Raw genomic sequence first — 21,359 nt, 5'->3', positions numbered from 1 at the left:
CCCAGAACTCACCAGGGACAAGGGGCAGGTTCTCTCTCCCCAAGGAGCTGGGAAGCAGCTGGTCAGTCCCAGTCGCATCGAGGCAGGTATCTGGGAGGGCTACAGTCATGACCCTGCAGGGACTTAGCACCCGACAGCCTAAAATGGAAAGAACAACTGTTCTGGTGAGCTGGAGTGGAGTCTCTTCCGGCCCTCGGGGTCATGAGGCGGTGAGCCCCAGGCAGCCCGAGGTATTTCAGTCAGTCAATCGTACTTATTGAGCACTTACTGCGTGCAGAGAACTGTATTAAGTGCTTGGGAGAGTACAATGTAACAGTAAGCAGACATTCCCTGCCCACAGTGAGTTTATAGTCTAAAGGGGAAGACAGACGTTAATATAAATTACAGATATGTATGAAGTGCTGTGGGGCTGGGAGCGGGGATGAGTAAAGGGAGCGAGTCGGGATGAAGCAGAAGGGAGTGGGAGAAGAGGAAAGGAGGGCTTAGTCAGGGAAGGCCTCTTGGAGGAGATGTGCCTTCATTAAGGCTTTGGAGGCCGGGAGAGTAATTGTTGAAAATGAAAAGGGAGGGCATTCCAGGCAGGAGATAGGGCGTGGGCGAGAGGTTGGCGTCGAGATAGATGCAATCACAAGTGATAGATAGTGATAGATGCAAGTGAGGTTAGCTTCTAGCCAAGCCGCCACGGCCGTGACCCACCCCCTGCCCGGTTCACATGACAGCTAGGTCCAGGGTCGCCTCATCTGTGGGACATACCGGTTCAGGGATTGGCGGCATCCCAAAGTGTCCTTCGTGGCTTCTGCCTCCCGGCTCTTTGAAGCAGCAATTTCTATGGCGATGGTTCGGGGCACTTTCTTCTGATGAGACGCTCCCACTTGTTACTATTGAACAGCTGAAGATTCCAGCGGCCAAGCAGTCTCTCGCCACCCCCGACCTCCCCTCCCCCCCGCAATCTCCAGTCCAGCCACATGCCACCAGGAATGGGTTCGGATGCCCCTCAACACCCCCTCAGTCATCCCCCACCTGTCCAACTAATACCCAACACCAGGGCTGGCCTTGGGAGAAGGGGTTGGCAGAGCCAATGGATCAATTATTTTTTTTTAATGGTATTTAAGTGCTTACTATGTGCCAGGCACTTGGGTAGATACAATCAGGTTGGCCACAGTCCATGCCCCACAATAATAATAATAATGATGTTGGTATTTGTTAAGCGCTTACTATGTGCAGAGCACTGTTCTAAGCGCTGGGGTAGACACAGGGGAATCAGGTTGTCCCACGTGGGGCTCACAGTCTTCATCCTCATTTTACAGATGAGGTAACTGAGGCACAGAGAAGTTAAGTGACTTGTCCAGAGTCACACAGCCGACAGGTGGCAGAGCTGGGATTCGAACTCATGAGCTCTGACTCCAAAGCCCAGGCTCTTTCCACTGAGCCACGCTGCTTCTCAAGGGATTCACAGTCTTAATTCCCATTTTACAGATGAGGTAACTGAGGCACAGAGAAGTGAAGTGACTTGTCCAACGTCACCCAGCAGACGAGTGGTGGAGCCGGAAATACAACCCAGATCCTTCCGATTCCCAGGCCAGTGCTCTATCTACTAAGCCATGCTCCTTCCCGATTGATTGGTGTAATTTACTAAGCACTTAGTGAGTGCAGGGTGCTTGGGAGACTATAATACAACAGCGTTGGTAGACATAACCCCTGCCCTCGGAGAGCTTTCAGCATAGCAGGGAAGACAGACTCAAAAATACAAATAAGTAGAAGACTGAGTATAAGGATCTGTACAGCGTGGCTCAGTGGAAAGAGCGTGGGCTTCAGAATCAGAGGTCATGGGTTCGACTCGCGGCTCTGCCACTTGCCAGTTGTGTGACTATGGGCAAGTCACTTGACTTCTCTGTGCCTCAGTTACCTCATCTGTAAAATGGGGATTATCTGTGAGCCTCACGTGGGACAAACTGATTACCCTGCATCTGCCCCAGCGCTTAGAACAGTGCTCTGCACATAGTAAGCGCTTAACAAATACCAACATTTTATTATTATTACATAAGTGCTGAGGGCCAGGGCCGGTAGCCGAGTGCTTAGACTAGAGACTGTCAGCTCCTCGTGGGCACGGGTAGCGTCTACCAACTCTGTTGTGTTGTACTCTCACAAGCGCTCGGTATAGTGAGCTGCACATGGAAAGGAGGGCCAAGGAGGCCAAACTTTAGTTTCACTTCCGTTGATAATTCAGATTGCTGGAGCCAGGCGGAGAGCCAACCCTGAGGGGTTCAGCTGCTGAAACGAGGCAATCGCCAGGTGAGGACGTGGAACGTCCCCTCTTTTTCCTCCCGGGGTCCCCTCCCATTGGGCCACTACCCCCATTCAGGAACGGGCCAGGCCAAGAGAACCCGGCTTTCACCTTTAACAGCCTCACTCCTCAGTTCCGCCCGGCTAGAGGGGGTCCGGCAGAGCGGAAGCCTCCAGAGAAGATGGATGCAGAGACTCAGAAATGGAGACAGAAAGATGCAGTTGCAAAATGGCCATTTATTGCCTACAAGGGGAGGGAGGTGGGAGAGGGGAAGTACAAGGGTGCAAGGAAACAAGCAGATATTTAGCCCTATACATCATGTGTGAGCAGTACCCAACCTCCAAAGTAGAAAACAGGATCTAGTCCTCTGACATCATAAAGTTTTTCAGCACCTCCTTTCTGCGCTGCCACAAGACTGCAAAGGCAGGGCTATCTTTAGTCATTGTTCACATTTTTTAAAATGCCGAGACCCAAGCGTGCCCTCTGACACACACATGTTGTACAGTGTATACTGCGCAAAATATTTCAGATGAGTGGTGTGGTCAGGAGTTTCCAGACTTTGGCGACCAGTTATTTTTAATAAATAGAAAACTAAAACGGCTGGTGAATTTGTCAGAGAGAGAGCGAGAGGGAGAAAGAGAAAGAGACAGAGATAGACAGAGACGCACGGAGAGAAAGACTGTTGGAAAGAATGGAAACACTGTCTCTCGGGGGTGACGTTGAGCAGGAAAGACTGGTGAGTTGCTCAGAATGAACACGGCAAGTGGTAATCGCATGGCACTTCATTACTCAGAATTTCTTTTTCAAGGAAGAAAAAAGAGCATTTCAAATGATTACTACAGAAGGGGTTTTTTTTTCCCCACAAGACAGCTAAATTTTGAGGTTTTTTTTCTTTTAAAACTAAACAAGCTTTCTAAATCATACATTTAGAGAGTTGCTTTGGGGACGCACACTTGCACATATTTTGGAAGCATCATTAAAAAAAAAAAGCTAGCTCAGTTCTAAATTTAGGTGTTGTGTGCTTTGCTTTCCAACTGTTAGCTAAACATACTTACAACACTGCAGAGCCAACACAGAGCATCCAAATAAAATAACTCGTTCCATTCCAGGCAACAGAATGGATGTGTAACTGGGATCAAAATGGCGTGCTTGTGAGAGAAATCACTGGCATCCGCCTGGAGCTGGGTGGTTGTAACGGATCACACCGGAAGCTAGAACGGGAGACCGGCAGGCCCGGCTAATGGCCACATCCTCACGGGAACCGCTCCGCTCACCTCCCCCTACACGTCTGCGTCACCAACACTGGTGTTACTGCCTCTATTCAGTGGTCTGGGGCCAACAGCAATTAATAAAGGAAAAATCAAAGTAAAGCCCAAATAGTAAAGCGATAATGCTACACCTCGAGAGGTTGCCATGAATCTACTGCATAGAGACAAGACACAAATGCCGAAATGGGGATTTTTCTATATTTTGAAAACGATTAAATCAAGGACCTAGAGACAACAGTCACTCTGCCTCCTATTGGGAGTCTGAGGAACGCGGAACACACCATTAAAAATAAAAAAGAAAAAGGGGGAAAAAGACTCGCATCACCTCACAACGAGAGCCAACAGAAGGATTTCGACCAGATCCTTCAGCAAAATGTGGAATTCCTTCAACTGCTCGTACCTCAGATCAAGATTTATTCCTGACTTTCTCTGCTTCTCACTTCTCACAGCATGGGCGGTGATGAGTGTGTGTCAGGCCTAGACATCTTCGCTAACTCATTTGGAAAAAAGATGTACTCAAATGCTTAGTACAGTGTTCTGCCTATAGTAAGCGCTCAACAAATACCACTGGACTAATTGATCTCACTTTACTTCTTTCCTGACAACATTGTTAAGAAAAAGCGTTGGCCCAAGCAAAACGATCCCAACTGCTTTTTTATAACACATTTTAGTTTTGGTTCCAATGAACCCTAGCTTGCGGCTACCAGCAATTTGAATCCACTTGTTTCATTCTGAAGGCTCCAGAATTCAACTGAAAAATCCACCCCTGAAGGGAAAGCAACAAAAACAGCCAAGACCTAGAAGAACCTCTCTAAATACTTTGGGGTCACGAAAATAAGCAAGGAAAAAAAACTACTGAGGGGTTGTTTTTAGAGTCTTATTTAGTCCCAAGATTCAAAAAGAACTTTTTTTTAAATAAGGGAAATTTTGCAAATCATTCGATAGTGCGGAAGAAATTCTTTATTCATTTGCCGATTTGTAATTTGCAAGTTTGGTGCTTGAAGTTTTCTAAATGAAAACACCTCCCTCTCCCTAAGTAGCTCTACTTGAACCAGAATCCTTCTTATTTCACTTCACTGGTCAATAAAGACTCTAGGAGATGCCACCCTTAGGAGGTGGGCAGACACTGGAGAACACCCAGTTCTCTTCCCGGAGCCCGAGATTCGAAGGCTTTGACTTAGACAACCCCCACCAAAAGTATCAACACAAAAGAATGCTCCCGGAGAGGCAAGTGTGCAAAATCCCACCTCAAGAAAAAGTTTAAGTGAGAGTATGAGGGTGTGTTTGTGCCATTTTGAAACATTTTCACAGACTGGCTTTGTGTAAATCCCTTACTGACTTACGGGAATGCCCAAAGACCAAGAAAATCTTCCACTTGGGAAACAAACAGCCGGGAAAGCCTTGTGACCCAAGTCCCATGGAAGAGTTGGAGAGCTGGGAAAAAGAGGCCGGAATGACGAGACGGATGTTTCTGGAACGTGGCAACACCGTGGCTTACTCCCCTCACCCCTTCCCGAGCGCCTGAACAACCCCCTCTGGAAATACGAGACACACGAGGGATTTTAGCAATATTTCGATTCCTCTAAATGCCAATAGAAAAATTCTCACCCATTTAGCGATGTACTATACAATTGGTAAAAACAATTTTCAAGTTGCACACAATCTATTGGTCAGCTTCCATCGTTTTCCACCTCACATAAGTGATCCTTCAATCGCGTTCATTGGCCTGGCTGTCTTTTTGTGACAACAGACAAATTTACGATCCTGAGAAGTAGGAGCCAGCGGGAAAGGGGGCTTTCTATTTCGGGAAATTAAAAACACCAAAAAGCAGAGTGGTTTCAAAAACCCACTTCCACAGGACACTTACTGGTGAAATGAAATCCTTTGCTTGTGAACGCCAGGAAAGGAATTTAAAAAGGAGAAAGCTTGGAACAAGGCAAACGGGGAAAGCAAGCTGGTCTCAGAACCCATTGTGCCATACCTGACTTTGACGTGTGGTAATCAAATGTTCATACTCCTGACATCAAAGTAATGAAACAAAAATAGTCAGCTACATTGTACAAAACTTTGTTTTTTTCTTACATAAAACCGCATAAATCTTCAACAGGTTACTATATCGAATTCTAAAAAGTTGCCTGTATAATGGTGATGGGATTCATTTCTCTGCTTGCTTTTAGGCAGTGCTGTTGCTTAAAAGTTGACACCAGGCACAGTATTTGAACACAAAGTCAACGAGCAAGGAGCAGTATGTGGATTTGAACGGTTTCCAGTTGTCAGTCCTGAGGATGCTGCAGTGTCCCCCATCACAGGGTGTCAAGATAAGAGGCGGACATTGATACCAAACAGCTCGGGTGGCTGTTTCCCTGGCACAGAGCAGGTTTTCCCTCTCCGATCAATATGCCTCCAAAGAGCACTTGAGAGGGAGAGAGATTCTAAAGTCTCACTTGAAGACTTCAACATATAAAATTCCAGCTGCATCGCTAGGCCCCAATTTTAATGCACGGATTTTCTTTTACCTCTCAAGAGGCCCGGCCCCAGGTGCACCGATGAGCATATCCCGAGCTCCCACAGAACAGACACCTCTCTCCTCTTCCGGCTCCTCTGTGCCAACGTCCAACGGCCTGCCTGTTAACTGGACACGACTGAGAGAGCAGCATTTCTGATCACCTGAATTGGCAGCTCAAAGCAGATACTACTCCTTTTACAAGAGGAACAGAGGGAGAGAGGGAGGAGTGGGGTTTTAGACTGAAGGGAGACCGGGCACATGAAGTTTGGGTTTCTGTGCCCCAAGTGACTGTGTGCCATCCAAAATACATCACAACGACCCACTTCAACATGAGTTGCTACCGACATCTACCGAAACCACATAAAAAAAAATATATATATATATGTGTATATATATATATCATCACACAGGAATAATGGATGGTTTGAAGAGTGCATTTGGCAGCAGAGAAAAACCCAATTACACACCTCCTTGCAACAGTGTCTCCTTTATACACAAAATAAAACTTAAGCTGTTTACAATGTTTCCCAATTGTTTTATTATTTCCCCCCACAACAATTAGCTATTAAAAAAGTTTTTATTAATAAATGGGCTCCTCTGTGGTTCATATACAATCATAGGTGAACTTTAAATTCCATTTTATACAAACATCTCAAAAAATATTGGGAGTGAAGTATGGTAGGAAATATTGCTCACATTGCTAGTTAAACATGCGTATATGAAAGGAGGAAAATGTTCTGTTAGTGCATATACCTCCAGAGCAGAAAACCCACCCAAAACAAAACGGTGTTTTCTTTTTATCAAAAGAAAAAAAAAAACGATACAGTAGCTGATTACAAAAAAAGGGTAATGTCCACAAAATTAAGTTTTTCATGCTATTCTACTTTCCAGTACTATAGTGAAGTTAATCTCAATATACTTGGGCGGCGAGCTGTTGGATGCTTGAGGTATATAAAAAGGGATCTGCCTCCACCAGGAGGAAAAAATCTGTTCTCTTAGGATTTTTTTTTTGGTGCTGTCATGTTTCCCACGCTATTTTATTTACATCAAACTTCATTCAGCTACATTGGCGTCCAATCGATCCCAGGAGTCCCAGGCACTTTTTGAAAGGGAGTCCGAACTTCCTCAAGTCCGTCCGCCAAGGATCACACCGGTAACCCTTCCGACCCTTCGACGCCACCCACCCACATCCCCCAGAAAGCCACCCAGGGAATGTTCTCTTAGCCAGCCCGACTGATTTCCTCTAGGTGAAATCAGTATAAAAACGACAGAGGAAAAGGCATCATCGAAGGCCGGCGGAAGCAGCCCGTGATGTCGAGTTTCGTAGAAGAGGCCGCTCGGGCCTTGGGATTTAAAACTAATGAAATAATTTAAACTTACTTTAGTCACAAATATAAGCTATTATTCTTTTTTAAATTTCATCCACATAATGGAAAAAAAAACCTTGCCTAGTAAAAATATCACATTTCGAGACTAGAAACAGTAAAGTGCATGAAAAGTTGGAAATAGAAACTTTAGGAAAATTGTAGAGCAGCAAAAAAAAAAAAGCAGAATAAAGAAAAACTTAAAAACACAGACACGACCTTTTCCTATTGCTGGGCCGTAATTAAACATCAAGCAGCCGACTGACTTCTATCATTAAATGGCATTACTTCGACGGCTGCCTCCCGGCCCGGTGTTTTCAACCGGCCCGGTGAAGCGGCCCACCAAGGGCTCCGCCCCGTCTAAAGAGCGGCAGCAGTTGGGAACGAAGCAGCGGCTTCTTAATTCAACCCTGACAGACGACAGAAACAAAGCTCGTTAAAAGCATAAGATGGCTATTTGGCAGCTAGGGCGAGGAACTGAATAACCCAAGGGCTGCTGTTAAACAACTTCTGCTCCAACCCCGTCCAATCTCTTCCCCGCAAAAGATACCAAAGCAGTTTTGTTTTTTTTTTTTAGCCAAGCGCGCTAGACGATTTCCACAGCTTCCTCTCCCCGGTCCCGGCCGATGGGTGGGTTGGAGGGGAGAGAGAGAGAGAGTGTGTGTGTGTGTGTGTGTGTGTCGGGGGTGTCCTCTCCCTTTTCTATTATGGTTCTTGCTTTTCCCCCCTTTTCTGACCGGAGATACCTAACCACCAGGCAGCGACGCCTTGAGGAAAGTTCCTCAGGAGACGGTGATGGGGCCAGGGGAGAAGCGCAGCCATTTGCGTTGGCTGATTTTTGACCCCACTGCCACACCCGGGCAGCTACACCCGAGGTTGAGTGGTTAGGTCTCCCCCACAGAGTAGGGAGCGGGTTCCGCTAAGCGGTGCTGTTGATTCACGATCCGGAGTCGCCCTTCAAAAGGAAGGGGGAGCGGATGTTAAGGGGATTTCCAAGCAGGCAAATGCCAGAGTGGCTGGCCGAGCGGGTGGCTGTTGGGGGCGGAGGGCTCTCGCGCTACCGTCTTTGGTTTCCAGATTTAACTCGCGGTGGGGAGGTCCTGCTCCCGGGTACTTAAAATCCGCCTGATGGGGAAGTGCTTTGCTCATGTGCAAAATGATACCTGGGGGCCGAGGGGGGCAAAAACCAATTTGGAGTAGAGAAAAGACGGACATTCCAGAAGGGGTTCCCTACGCCTCCATCCTTTCGCTCAGCATGTGCGCGCATGGGGTGTGTGTGTGTGTGTGTGTGTGTTTTTAAAACATTTCCTTTAAAAAAAGAAATAAGAAAGCACAGATGGCTCGTCTGCTATAATTCTGAGAGCGCGTTCGTTTTCGTAGGAACAAATCGGGACCGCCGGATGGCCTACCGATTCACCCGTGAGGCCCGCGGCCTCCTGAGGTTCTGAGAAGGCCAGCTCCGGCTCAACGCAAACCTCAGAATGGGAGTCACCCTTCGGCCCCGGCCCTAGCGCCAAACGACACCGATACACGCCCAGATGTGCAAACCAATCTCACGGCAAACACATAATGAAAGGAGCCTGGAGAAGCAGCGTAGGGATGGCCATACTTCACTCCTACATACTTTGATTTACAACTGTACAGGTCCATAGCAACGGATCCCCAACCCCCCGCCCCCCACCCTCGCCCCCGCCGCCGAGGGGTCGGATGCCACTACCTCCTAGTGGGTAGGTGGACCCCGTTGACCAGAGGCAAGGGCGGAGGGTGAAGTTCAAGTTGTGTTAACAGTGAGAAGTGGTCTGAAGGGATATGCGGGTGGGGGCATCCAGTGATGTTGTTCTCAACCAGCCACTGAGGATCCAAAGGCCCCAGGACGCCAAGCACGTTCATATGAGTCTTAGAATAGAAAATGTAGTCAATCACGCCCTGCGGGGAAGAGGGGACATGGGAGAGCGGAGGAAAAAACAAAACAATGCTGGTGAGACCACAACAGAGGCAAAATAGACTCCACAATGTATACTCACTCTCTCACACACATACACACACACACACAGCAACAACAAAATTTCTGACATCCTCTAGGCAGCCGGGATTACCAATCAACCAATCAATATTTGTTGAGCGTTTACTGTGTGCAGAGCGCTGTACTAAACGCTTGGGAGACTCTAATGCAACAGAGTTGGTAGACGCGTTCCCTGCCCACGACGAGCTTAGAGTCTAGAGGAGCAATCAATCCAATCGATCAATCAATGTTTTTCACTGAATGCTTTCCAGGGTATTTAACCAAGGCGGCACGCAGAGAGATAGCAATTTCTGAGTTGGGCTGGGCCTCAGCATGAATCCAAAATTGGTCACGCGACAAGATGCAGCTGAGGCCAACTCAAACCAAGTTATAATGCCCCCTCCCCCAGCTCCGACCTAAACCCGCCATGGATGAACAGCCCGGTAGAAAATGAACCAAAGCATTTAGTGTTTGTAAGCAGTACTTATGGCCGTCGTAGTAAAGGATAGAGAGCCGGGACTCTTCCTTTGGGCATCTGAAGTAGAGAGACCAACAGTGCTCTCTGAGGACTTCTGCCCCCTCCTCACCTCCCAGCCTGCCTCCCTGATCACCCCCAGGTCTGAATGATGCCCTCTCGGTGTAGAGCCTTGCACCAGGTGCTTGAGAGACAGACGGAAGTATAAAGAGCAGGCTTTCTATCTCCTCGTTTTGTCTAGCTAAAAATCCTCCCCAAAGTTAGGAGGTGCAAGGTGGTGGGAGGTGCAAGGTGGTGGGAGGTGGGAGGGGAGAGGAGAAGGAGGAGGTGCTCAGAACAGTGCTTTCCACCCAACTGATAGTATTTATTGACTGACTACTCAAAGGGCTTGCTGCTTCAGTGGAGGGAGAAAGGCCAGGCCTCTTTCCCACATCCCCACATTTAATACTGTGATTCTGCTCACAGTTCCCAGGGCCTGCTCTCTCCCTGGGCCCCTGTCATGTTAATCACTCCAACAGCATTTATTGACCACCTCAAGAAGCAGTGTAGCCTAATGGAAAGAGTAAGGCTTGGGAGTCAGATGACTTGGGTTCTAATCCCAGCCCTGCCAACTGCTTACTTTGCTATTTTGGGCAAGTCACAACTTCTCTGTGTCTCAGTTTCCTCAATTATATAATGGGGATTCAATACTTCTTCTCCCTCCAACTTAATACTGTCAGCTCCGTGTAATTGCTTAGAAGAGTGTTTGACACATAGAAAGCACTGAACAAGTACCATACAACAAACACCTCATGTTTGTATGGTCAACTGTTCTAAGTGCTTGAAAGGATATGCTGTCAAGGGACTTTGCAATCTAGCTGGATAAACAGGCTGATGGGAATGATCTTATAAATGGCGGGAGCAAGAGAAAAAATAAAGATATAAATTGTAATATCGAGAAAAGATATGCATGTAAGGCTAAGGAGAGCACTGAGTACGCGCGTTTGTGTGTGAGTGTCCGTCCTCAATGCATGTGCAAAAAACTGTGAGCTAGGGTGATGGAAGTTAATTGGGGAGGGCTTCCCAGAGGAGGTGGGATTTCAGGAGGGCTTTGAAAATGGGAAGAGCTGGGGCTTGGGCAATTTGAAGGAGGTCCAAGAGAGGAAAGAGCCTGAGGAAAGGTCAGAGGCAAGAGAGCTGAGAGCCAAACACTGGAATAAGGTTAGCTCAGAAGAAGCGAGCAGAGGTGCTGAATAACAATATATGAAAGAGGACAGCAAACGAAAGTGGGAAGAAACAGAAGGCAGGGAGATCAAAGGACGCTGATGCCGTAGTCTAGTTGGGGGATAAGAGCTTGAACCAGGGTTGAATGAAAAGGTGGGAAAGAAGCCAAAACGACAGCAGAATGATGAGCTTTTGGTACAGTAGGGAGGGTGGAGGGACTGTGTTGAGAAAGTGAGGAGTACAATTAGGAGGAAAGAGGAGGAATTCCAATTTAGCCACAATGAGTTCAAGGTGCCGGCGGGCCATCCTTGTGGGGAAGTCCTGGAGGCAAGAGACGGTGGAAGGAAGCTTTGAAAATCATCTGCTTAGAAGCTCCATCTGCCTGGAGCCCTGTGAGCAGAGAGCTAGTGTCAAGAGATAAGAGTTAGGGGACTCAGAACAGAGCCTTGTGGGCTACCCACAACTAGGGGACGAGGGGGCAGAAGGGCCAGCAAATGGGACAGAGATGGAGCTGCCGGAGAGCTCAGAGGGGAAACAGGGATTAACAGGGGCGGCGAAATCCAGGCCAGAGTGGTCAGCAGTCACAAGGTCAAGAAAGATTAGGACGGAGGAGAAGCCACTAGACTTGGCTAAGAGGAGGGTCCGGACCCTGGTGAAGGGGGTTTCAGTGGAGAGAGGAAAAAAAAAGATTGCAGCAGGCCACACAAGAAGTGAGTCGAGAGAATGGGAGCCGAGGCAGTGGGTCTATACAATCCATTCAAGGTGTTTGGACAAGGGAGTTTCTGGTAAAATGCTACCATCCTAGCAGCACTGATACACCAGATCCAGCCACCGGACGGACAAGCTTGCCTCACTGCCTCAACTCCATTAGATTTGGGTAGGACCGAGGAAAGCTATCACTAAGGAAGGCACCACCACCTGGTCTTTGAGTGCCTGAATGAATCGATTACTTAACTCCAATGGAATCCTTTCAATTCCCCGAGTTCAACCCTAAACTCCTACCCAAAACCAAACCTCCTTTCATTAACAAATAAGATGTAAGCACTGCAGTTCTCTCATCTGCGAAATGGGGATTAAGACTGAGTCCCATGTGGGACGGGGACTGCGTCCAATCTGACGATCTTATGTCTACACCAGCGCTTAGTACAGTGCGGGCATATAGTAAACATTTAACACATACCATTTAAAAAAACAAAAACCAAAACACACACGGCTGCTTCCGTTGGGTTACGAGGGAGGGAAAGGGGCTTTGCCGGCCAACTTTGCCCTGCCCCCGGCTACCGCAAGACACAGCCCTGCTCTCTCTTCTCTGGCCATTCATTCGTTCATCCGAATTTATTGAGCGCATACTGTGTACAGAGCACTGTACTAAGCGCTTGGGAGACTGCCATACAACAATAAACAGACACATTCCCCGCCCACAACGAGCTTTTTCGGTCTAGAGGCCATTAGAAGCGACCGGGGTGGGGGAAATGCAGGCTTGGGAAACGGTACTTATTCCAACTCTGTGACCCCACCGCTTACTTTGAAATCAAAGGTGTAATTGGTGTAAGGCATCAAGTTATTTTCATAGGCGCTCTTAAGTTGGAAGCCGTGCGTGATTCTTCCTTCCGAGGTTCCGTTCTTTCCATTGCAGCTGAAGTTCATAAGACACTCGTTGTACCGTAGTTCCTTGAAGTCCTTATGGTTGTCAGCCACTCCCCCGTTGCTCAAGTATTCCACGACACCTGGGTGGGCAGGAAGGACCAGGAGGTGACTCCCGTTAGTCTCGGCAAAGTGGCCCCAATCTCTCAGAGGAGCTCTAGCCTAAGGGGAGGTCTTAGGGCAATGTGGCCTAGTGGAAAGAGCCCGGGCCTGGGAGTCAGAGGATGTGGGTTCTAATCCCCGGCTCTGCCACATGTCTGCTGTGTGACCTGGGGAAAGTCACAACTTCTCTGTGCATCAGTTACCTCACCTGTAAAATGGGGGTCAGGACTGTGAGCCCCAAGTGGGACAGGGACTGTGTCCCACCTGAGTACCTTGTGTCTACCCCAGTGCTTAGAACAGGGTTTGGCACATATTAAGCGTTTAATACCCCAATTATTATTAACCAGACTACCAACTAGGGGTGGGCAGGGAACAAAGTGAAGATCATCTGTGCAATCCCTGATGCATTTGATCCTACATAAGCTCACTGCTGCCTAGAAGCCAAAGACCTCTGCCCGTTTCAAATGCCCAAGTGAAGGGCAGCAGGATGATCCAGTCTGCTGGCTCCATCATCCTTGAGTGCAGAGAGAGGGCACAAGCGGTCCAGCTCCCTTGGAACCTCCAGTCTCCTTGGTTGCACAGCCCAGGCCCAAATCCCAGCATGTCACTGCACCCTGATCTCACCTATCCTGCCGCTGACCCCTTGCCTCCATTCACCCTCTGGCCTGGAATTCCCCCCACTTTCATAGTCAACAGACCATTCATTCAATTGTATTTATTGAGTGCAATATAATAATAAAGAGACACACTCCCTGCCTCCAGTGAAACTACCACTCTATCCACCTGCAAAGCCCTCCGAAAAATCACAACTCTTCCAAGAGGTCTTCTTTAATAATGTTGGTATTTGTTAAGCGCTTACTATGTGCAGAGCATTGTTCTAAGCGCTGGAGTAGATACAGGGTCATCAGGTTATCCCACGTGAGGCTCACAGTCTTCATCCCCATTTTACAGATGAGGGAACCTAGGCCCAGAGAAGTGAAGTGACTTCCCCACAGTCACACAGCTGCCAAGTGGCAGAGCCGGGTTTTGAACCTATGACCTGTGACTCCCAAGCCCGGGCTCTTTCCATTGAGCCACGCTGCTTCTCTATGCTTCTTTAAGCCCTCCTCTTCCCTACCTGCCTTCCCCTTGTATTTACTGGATCTGTTCCCACTAAGCACTTGATATGCACTACCCCTTAAGCCCCCAAAAACTAATGCGTGGATTCCTATCCTCAGTCGCTTCCCCTACCTTTAATTTCTTTTAATGTCTGCCTCCCCTTTTAGACTGTAAACTCCCTGTGGGAAGTGATCGCATCTTTCAACTCCTCTGAACTCTCCTAAGGGCTTAGTACAGTGCTCTGCACATAATAAAGCGCTCATTAAATAGCACTGGCAGATGGATTAAATCCTCCACCTCCTTGGGTTGGGGCTTCCTTGATGATCTCTGTCTTCTGTGACTGTTCGGCCTGGCCGCTGGTCCCAATTCCCGGGCTACTTTTTAAAATGGCACTTGGTCACATGTTCCTCTCGCTCGATAATAAACTCTTTGTTTAGACACAGTGCCAACAGACCTAGGACTGGTTACCTTTTTATTTATCAGATGCAAGGTTTTAGAGCCAATATCTCAAATAAATGACCTGGAAAATAATGTTCATGAAACCACTTTGGGCATGAAGTTGATACACTTAAGTACTGGAACGCTGAGACTATTCCTGATTGCCCTTGGCAGCTGCAGAAAATTTAACCCAGGTGTTCACCATAGCAACAGGTTGTTAGGTTTAAAAAGCTGGCCTCACCCCAGACACCTAGCTGACTTCAACAGAGAAGCAGCGTGGCTCAGTGGAAAGAGCACGGGCTTTAGAGTCAGAGGTCATGGGTTTGAATCCCAGCTAGGCCACTTGTCAGCTGTGTGACTTTGGGCAAGTCACTTCACTTCTCGGTGCCTCAGTTCCCTCATCTGTAAAATGGGGATGAAGACTGTGAGCCCCACGTGGGACAACCTGATTCCTCTGTGTCTACCCCAGCGCTTAGAACAGTGCTCGGCACATAGTAAGCGCTTAATACCAACATTATTATTATTAACAAGAGAAGAACATGGCCCAGGGAGAAGGATCTACGTTCTAATCCCAGCTCAACTACGTGTCTGCTGTGTGACTTGGGCAAGTTACTTAACTCCTCCGTTCCTCAGTTGCCTCATCTGTAAAATGGGGAGTAAGACCGTGAGCCCCATGTGGGACACGGACTGTGTCCAGTGTGAGAAGTTTGAATCCAAGTGCTTAATACAGTGTCTGGTTTAACAAATACCCAAAAAAAACTACCCCACCCCAAGTCTACAAGAAAGTAAGCACTTGCCCTCCCCCCCTCAATTTAGAGTGAAATAAACACTGATACATACCTGAATCTGGCAATGAGTTAAGATCTGCACATAGCACCAGCGGGATGGAGTTAAGATCTGTGGTTGGGCTACCGGGCCTGCTAGAGGCTTTCTCCAAGATGTTTTTCACTTCGGAGACAAACATCATAGTCTGGATGAGTTTCACATCAGAATATTCCGGGTCCCAGTGCATGTGGGCATTTGCCACAATAAGTAGCTGTTTGTCTGCAGCCTGAATGGGTTTCAAACCTGAATTAAATCATTAGAAAAAGAAGGAAAAAAACAAATAAAAGACTTGAGTCTTAGCTCTCCACGCACTTCCCTCGCTCCCAGGTCTGCGCCTTAGGGTCCGAAATGTCCACCATCAAGGAGCATGATGAAATTCGGGGCCTCATTTTTCTTTTCTTTATGTACGATCTTCCTCGCTTCAGGCCGCGTTAATGAGGACTCTAACCCTGAACTATCACTTTGGGGAACAATGTTCTGGATCTAAGTGAGTGGGGCTGTTTTATTTCAAATTATTATTCGGAAATCTTAAGGTTGAAAAATGAGTCCAACCTGTAACCTTCTGGGCATGACTGAACTGAAACATCCTGGCTCTGCTGCATTTCTCTCTGTAGGCCATTACACCAAGCACAATCTCGAGACTTGCTCGACTGTCACGGTGACCTTCGGTTTAACGCAGGGGTTGCAGGGGGGAAATGATCCATTTCCCCAAATTTGTTTCATGGTCCATGAAACGGGGTAAGGACTTGGATTCTAAATCTAGTGCTCTCAAGAGACTCAGGCAGAGTTTTATTAAGCTCACAAGATGTAATTTTGACCTCTTGTTCTCATCTGTAATTACACCAAAGATGGAAAAACACTAATTCTTCCTTTTGGGAGGAAAATATAAATGAAAACTTCCCTTAGCTGGGGAAAAAAAAACCAAAAACAAACAAATCTAGCTTGGGCCATTGAAAAAGAAAAGCAGCAGCAGCATGGCCTAGTGGATAGAGCATGGGCCTGCGAGTCAGAAGGACCCAGGTTCTAATCCCAGCTCCACCTCTCACCTGCTATAAGACCTTGGGCAAGTCACTTCACTTCTTTGTGTCTGTTTCCTCATCTGTAAAATGGGGCTTCAGACTGTGAGCCCCATGTGGGTTATGGATTGTATCCAACATGATTATCTTGTATTTACCCTGTGCTTGTGCTGTATATACCCTGTACTATAAAAACGTGACTTTTTATATTCTTTTGCCAACTGACCATTTTCTGCTGCATATGGAAGTTGAAGAGCGGAAAAAAACTACATGGCAGAGCCCAACATAGGAGGATTACAGGAGTAGCTGCCCATTCAGTCCTCTTAGGGGGGACCTGAGAGAAAATTCCTTCCAAAATTCTTTCCACCTTGTTCTCTAAACAAGTTCGCTCCCTTCCGACAGTATATTAAACGCCCTGAGAACGAGGAGCAAATCAGCCTGTCCCTTCAGCCTCTCCCACACAACTACCGTACTGCCTCACATCCCTACTGAAAGCTCTGAAGTGGTGTTCACACCACGGGAAGCTTGGCTGAGAGGTACAGCCTTTGCTTCTCCAAAAACACGAGGGGTAGGCAGTTCAAGTCTGCAAAGATTTTTGGTTCAGCACGCCAGGAAGAAAAACACCATTACGTGGAAAGAGAGCTGTCTAGGAGAGAGGATGCACAGATGGCAAGTAGAAAAAAAACCCATGTAAATCCTCTGAAAGTGGATGTCTTCTCAGCTCAGCTTTGAAACTTAATCATAGCGCCTGATTATAGATCATGAATCCATGGCCCCTGTCAAAAGCATTTGGGGGTGGGACGAGGCATAAAGGAGTGAGGACAGAGGGCTTAGCTTTGGTAGGAGAGGAGGCCAGAGGCAGCTGGTCCTGGGAAATTAGGGGGAGAAGTGGCGATTTTCTTCCCTGAAATTCTCTACCTCGGGTGCTCTCTTTGGCCCTGTTGATAAGTGTGTAAGCGCTGTTAGGCAACCAACACCCTTACTGGGTTCAGGTAATAGATTCCCAATTATCTCTGAAAAGAATATGGGATAGAAGGGGCTGGACAAGCAGGGCGGTCTAGTGAATAGAACACGGGTTGGGAGTCAAGAGGATATGAGTTCTAATCCCGGCTCTGCCAACTGCTTGTTGCATGACCCTGGGCAAACCACTTCATTTCTCTGTGCTTCAGTTTCCTCATAAGGAAAATGAGGATTTGTTACTTGATCTCACTCTTATGTAGATGTGAGTCCTCTCTGGGACAGAGACTGTGTCAACGTGGTAAACCTGGATCTACCCCAGCACAAAGAACAGTGCTTGACACATCACAGGCGCTGAACAGTACACAGCGCTTAACTCTGTGCCCAGCAAATGTTCAATAAATATGACTGAACGAATGAACAAATACCATAAAAGGCAAGGGGGCTGGAGCGATTACATTAGCCCCCAGCAGATTTTTTTTAAATCCATTTTTCAGGTGAACGGGGACAATGTCTGATCATGAAAAAGGACAAAGAACTGAACTAATGGGATCAGAAGCGTGGGACACATTCATTCATGCAGCTCTCTTTTTCTGGGAACTTCATTTCCCAAGGTACAAAAGGTCTATTGTTCTTAGAGTCTTCTGGGAGATTACTATCTACCGGAAGAAGGGTGAAGCTCTGGGATCTGGCCAGCAGCCTGGGCAGAACTGTTAATTTCAAAGAGAGCCCTCTGTCTTCCCTAGCTCTCCATTCTCGCTCATCTCTATCCTCTGAAGGGCCACCTCCAGTTCTTCCCACGTGTTCACTGCCCTCACACCCAAATTTACCCGTGTGTTTATGGGAGCTTGAACAATGAGAGAGGCATAAGCATTCACATCTGCTGTCTTTTTCCTTTTCCCCTCCCTATGGGGAAACCCGAACAGCTAAGATCTCTAAAATGGTTTGACAGCGATGAAGGAGCTCAAGAACAACTTCTCCTGACAGGCCAGCTCTCACAGAACACCCCGGGTCACGAACCTGGATCGATGCATCTTCCAGAGGATGCAGTCCACCTGTCTTTGCCTAATCTCTCCGAGACGGGGCTTGGCGTGGGGCAATAAATAGGCAGGTAGTGGGGAAGGAGGAAAGAACCCAGTGGCTTGGCTAATCCCTATCGGCCTTGGGTAATGAGCCCCGACTTTTTCAGAGAGCCCATTTTGAGGCAGAATCACAGTTTAGTTGCAGAAAATCACCACTCAGGTAAAGGTTACAACCCTTAATGCCAACGGTGACATAAAACTTTAAAAAAAAAAAACGAGGGGTGGGGAGAGAGAGAGAAAGAAAAGTGCCAAGTACTTAACCTTAAAGACAAAAGGTTGAGGCAAGAACAAAGAATGGGATTTTTGAGAGGGACCCAGTCATCCCGATTTCTAAATTCAGCCCGCTGAAAACATTTCCTATTTCAAGAGCCTTTTAAAGGCGCATTAAAAAGCACTCCATTGTGTAGGTTTACGTAGTCAATCCTAAAATAGCGGCACTACGTAATATTTTTCAAAACGCTCGTCCTGCTTATTAGGATCTCATGCAGTCTACCAGAAGGCCTCTAAACTAATCAACTCATCACACGGGGCAAGTTTTAATAGTAACTGCATTTAGTAGGCTCTTTCTGTGTTGAGAGCACTGAATTAAGTGTCAGGACAGACTCCTCAGGTGGGCATCAGACAGCGGTCCCTTGTGTCTCGGGGTAGGGTTCGGGGGTTCAGCTCCCCCGGGGTTTGAGAACTAAGGGTGTTGTCAAGGGAACTCACCTGCTCCAAACAGTTCTTTGTGGACCTCTAACACCACCGCCACCCCAATGTTATCCTTTGTCATCACTCTGTTGAGCATAGCTTCTGATCCATCTGAGTTGGCCATTGCCACTTGGTTAAATTCAACTGTGTGCTTCTGCACCAACGTAAATCTGAAGAGTAAAATCATCATTTTTATTCATCTAGAGAGCATGGGAGGCAGTGTTTACTTAACCTAGTCCTGTAGCGTTACAGAAGAAAACATTTTCAAACCTGTTTTTTTCCTTGCATTTTCTCTACCAAACCTATTTTGGGGGACATAATGACACACCACAGGAGCTGCCTTGCTGCAGCCGTTTTGGGAAAGACATCATCTTCAAAATGCCCTCAGCAGCAGTTCCGGTGGTAGGGTTGAGAGGAGGTGTGAGGTTTGGGGAGTTGTCTGAGGCCCCTGTAAACCAGAGGCCTTGGGTTTAAGCCCTTGGAGCCCCTGCGTCTTCTGGCCCTGGATGAAGACCATGAAATATTATAAAAGTAGCATTGGTGGGGAGGAGTCTGCCGCTTTCTGCCGCTTTCCTCCCCCTTTCCTCATAATACTAATAACTGTGGTATTTCTTAAATGCTTCCTATATGCCAGACACTGTACTAAGTGCTGTAGTAGACACAAAATAATGGGATTGGACACAGTCCCTGTCCCACATAGGGCTTGCAGTCTTAATCCCACTTTACAGATGAGGTAACTGAGGCACAGAGAAGTTGATTTGCCCAGGGTCACACTGCAGACAGTGGTGGAGCTGGGATTAGAACCCAGGTCCTTCTGACTCCCAGATCTGTGCTTTATCCACTAGGTCATGGCGCTTCTCATGAGCTGGGGGAGACAGAAGGGGAAACTTTCTCACAAGAGAGCAGCAGGAGATACCGTGACATCAGGACTGGTCCAGATTTCAAGGGTGGCAAAGAGTGAATGGGTTGAGAATAAGTTGAATGCTTATTGTTTGCAGGGCACTCCACTAAGTGCTTGAAAAGACATATTCTCTGCCCATAATGAGCTTACAGTCTAGAAGACTGTACGACACATACGCACGGAAGCGTAATTATTTACTAACACTAATGCCTGTCTCCCCTCTAGACTGTAAGCTCCTTGTGGGCAGGGAATGTGTCTAGCAACTCTGTTGTACTGGGCTCTCCCATGCGCTTAGTACAGTGCCCGGCTCACAGTAAGCGCTCAGTAAATACCCCCCCAAAGATTTTCATCTAATGCTTGAAAAACAGGCCCTAAAAGGAGGCATTTTAAGAAAACTAGCAAAAATGCAAAAGGATATAAATCCTCAGTACAATACCAAGTTCCAAGTCTAACTGGTGTGACATTTACATATGCTCCTATGAGACGTTTAAACAGAATCTGTTCTGGGGGCTTTGCCATGGACACTTAAGACTGACATTTAAAGCCCCACACTTGTTTGTATTAAACTGCTCTGTTTGCAGAGCAACCTCATTTTTGCCAGGTGGCCCATGCATCAAAGCCCAATTTGACCAAGTCCAGGAATATTTCCGAATAGGTCACGGAAGACCGTTAATTATACTGGAAGAGCACTTTTGTGCCACCAAACCATTTCCCTTACAGGGCTTGCTACCGCAATCCCTCACAGAGGCCTCTCAAGGCGGAGCCCGGTGACCTTAGACCTGGACTCTTGTCCGCTCTTCCAACCCTCCAAACCTCATGGCCACAGCTGGAAAACTAGGCCTCCGAGTGTGTTACAACTGCCCTCTCTCCAGTTTATAGACTGGGATAATACCTTTGGTATTTCTTAAGCGCTTACTATGTATCTACCCCAGCACTTCGAACAGTGCTCTGCACATAGTAAGCGCTTAACAAATACCAACATTATTATGTGCCAAGCACTGTTCTAAGCACTGGGGTAAACGCAAGGTCATCAGGTTGGACAAAGTCCATGTTCCATATGGGGCTCACAGCCTTGAACCCCATTTTCCAGGTGAGGTAACTGAGGCACAGAGAAGTGAAGTGACTTGCCCAAGAGCACACAGCGGACATGTGGCAGAGCTGGGATTAGAACCCATATCCTCTGTCTCCCAGGCCCATGCTCTTTCCACTAGGCTACTCTGCTTCTGGAACAACAGGGTAGATGCAAATCATCCTCCTGTCCCCCACCCCTGTAAAGCCCAGAAATGGTTCCTGTGTTCCTAGTCGATTCGGGGAGCCAGGGAATATCCCTCCTGGTGCAGTGGATCCCCAGCCCCCAGATCTTCTGAAAGGAAGCTGTGTCATCTTGGACAAGTCACTTCGCTTCTCTGGGCCTCATCTGTGAAATGGGGATTGCGAGTGTAAGTCCGACCTGGGACGGGGACTGTGACCGATATGATTTTGCTTGACTGGGGTTAGGTATAGA

At 47.5% G+C, this 21,359-nt stretch overlaps 1 protein-coding gene across 3 annotated transcripts in view; it reads right to left on the bottom strand.

Moving 5' to 3' along the window:
* Positions 1–2,500: 2,500 nt before the first annotated feature.
* Positions 2,501–21,359, bottom strand: part of CNOT6L (CCR4-NOT transcription complex subunit 6 like) — a 90,539-nt gene continuing 71,680 nt past the window's right edge. For all 3 annotated transcript variants that reach the window (XM_029073147.1, XM_029073148.1, XM_029073149.2), the window contains 4 exons: positions 18,973–19,124; positions 15,225–15,452; positions 12,627–12,829; positions 2,501–9,348 (listed from right to left, as the gene is read on the bottom strand). In XM_029073147.1, coding sequence (XP_028928980.1) covers positions 9,136–9,348; positions 12,627–12,829; positions 15,225–15,452; positions 18,973–19,124 — 796 coding nt within the window. In that variant the 3' untranslated portion in view covers positions 2,501–9,135. The remainder of the gene's footprint in view (positions 9,349–12,626; positions 12,830–15,224; positions 15,453–18,972; positions 19,125–21,359) is intronic.

The sequence above is a fragment of the Ornithorhynchus anatinus genome, chromosome 10 (assembly GCF_004115215.2).
Source record: "Ornithorhynchus anatinus isolate Pmale09 chromosome 10, mOrnAna1.pri.v4, whole genome shotgun sequence".
NCBI classification, from domain to species: domain Eukaryota; kingdom Metazoa; phylum Chordata; class Mammalia; order Monotremata; family Ornithorhynchidae; genus Ornithorhynchus; species Ornithorhynchus anatinus.
Note: the sequence above shows the minus strand (reverse complement) of the source record. Positions and strands in the feature narration are given on the sequence as shown.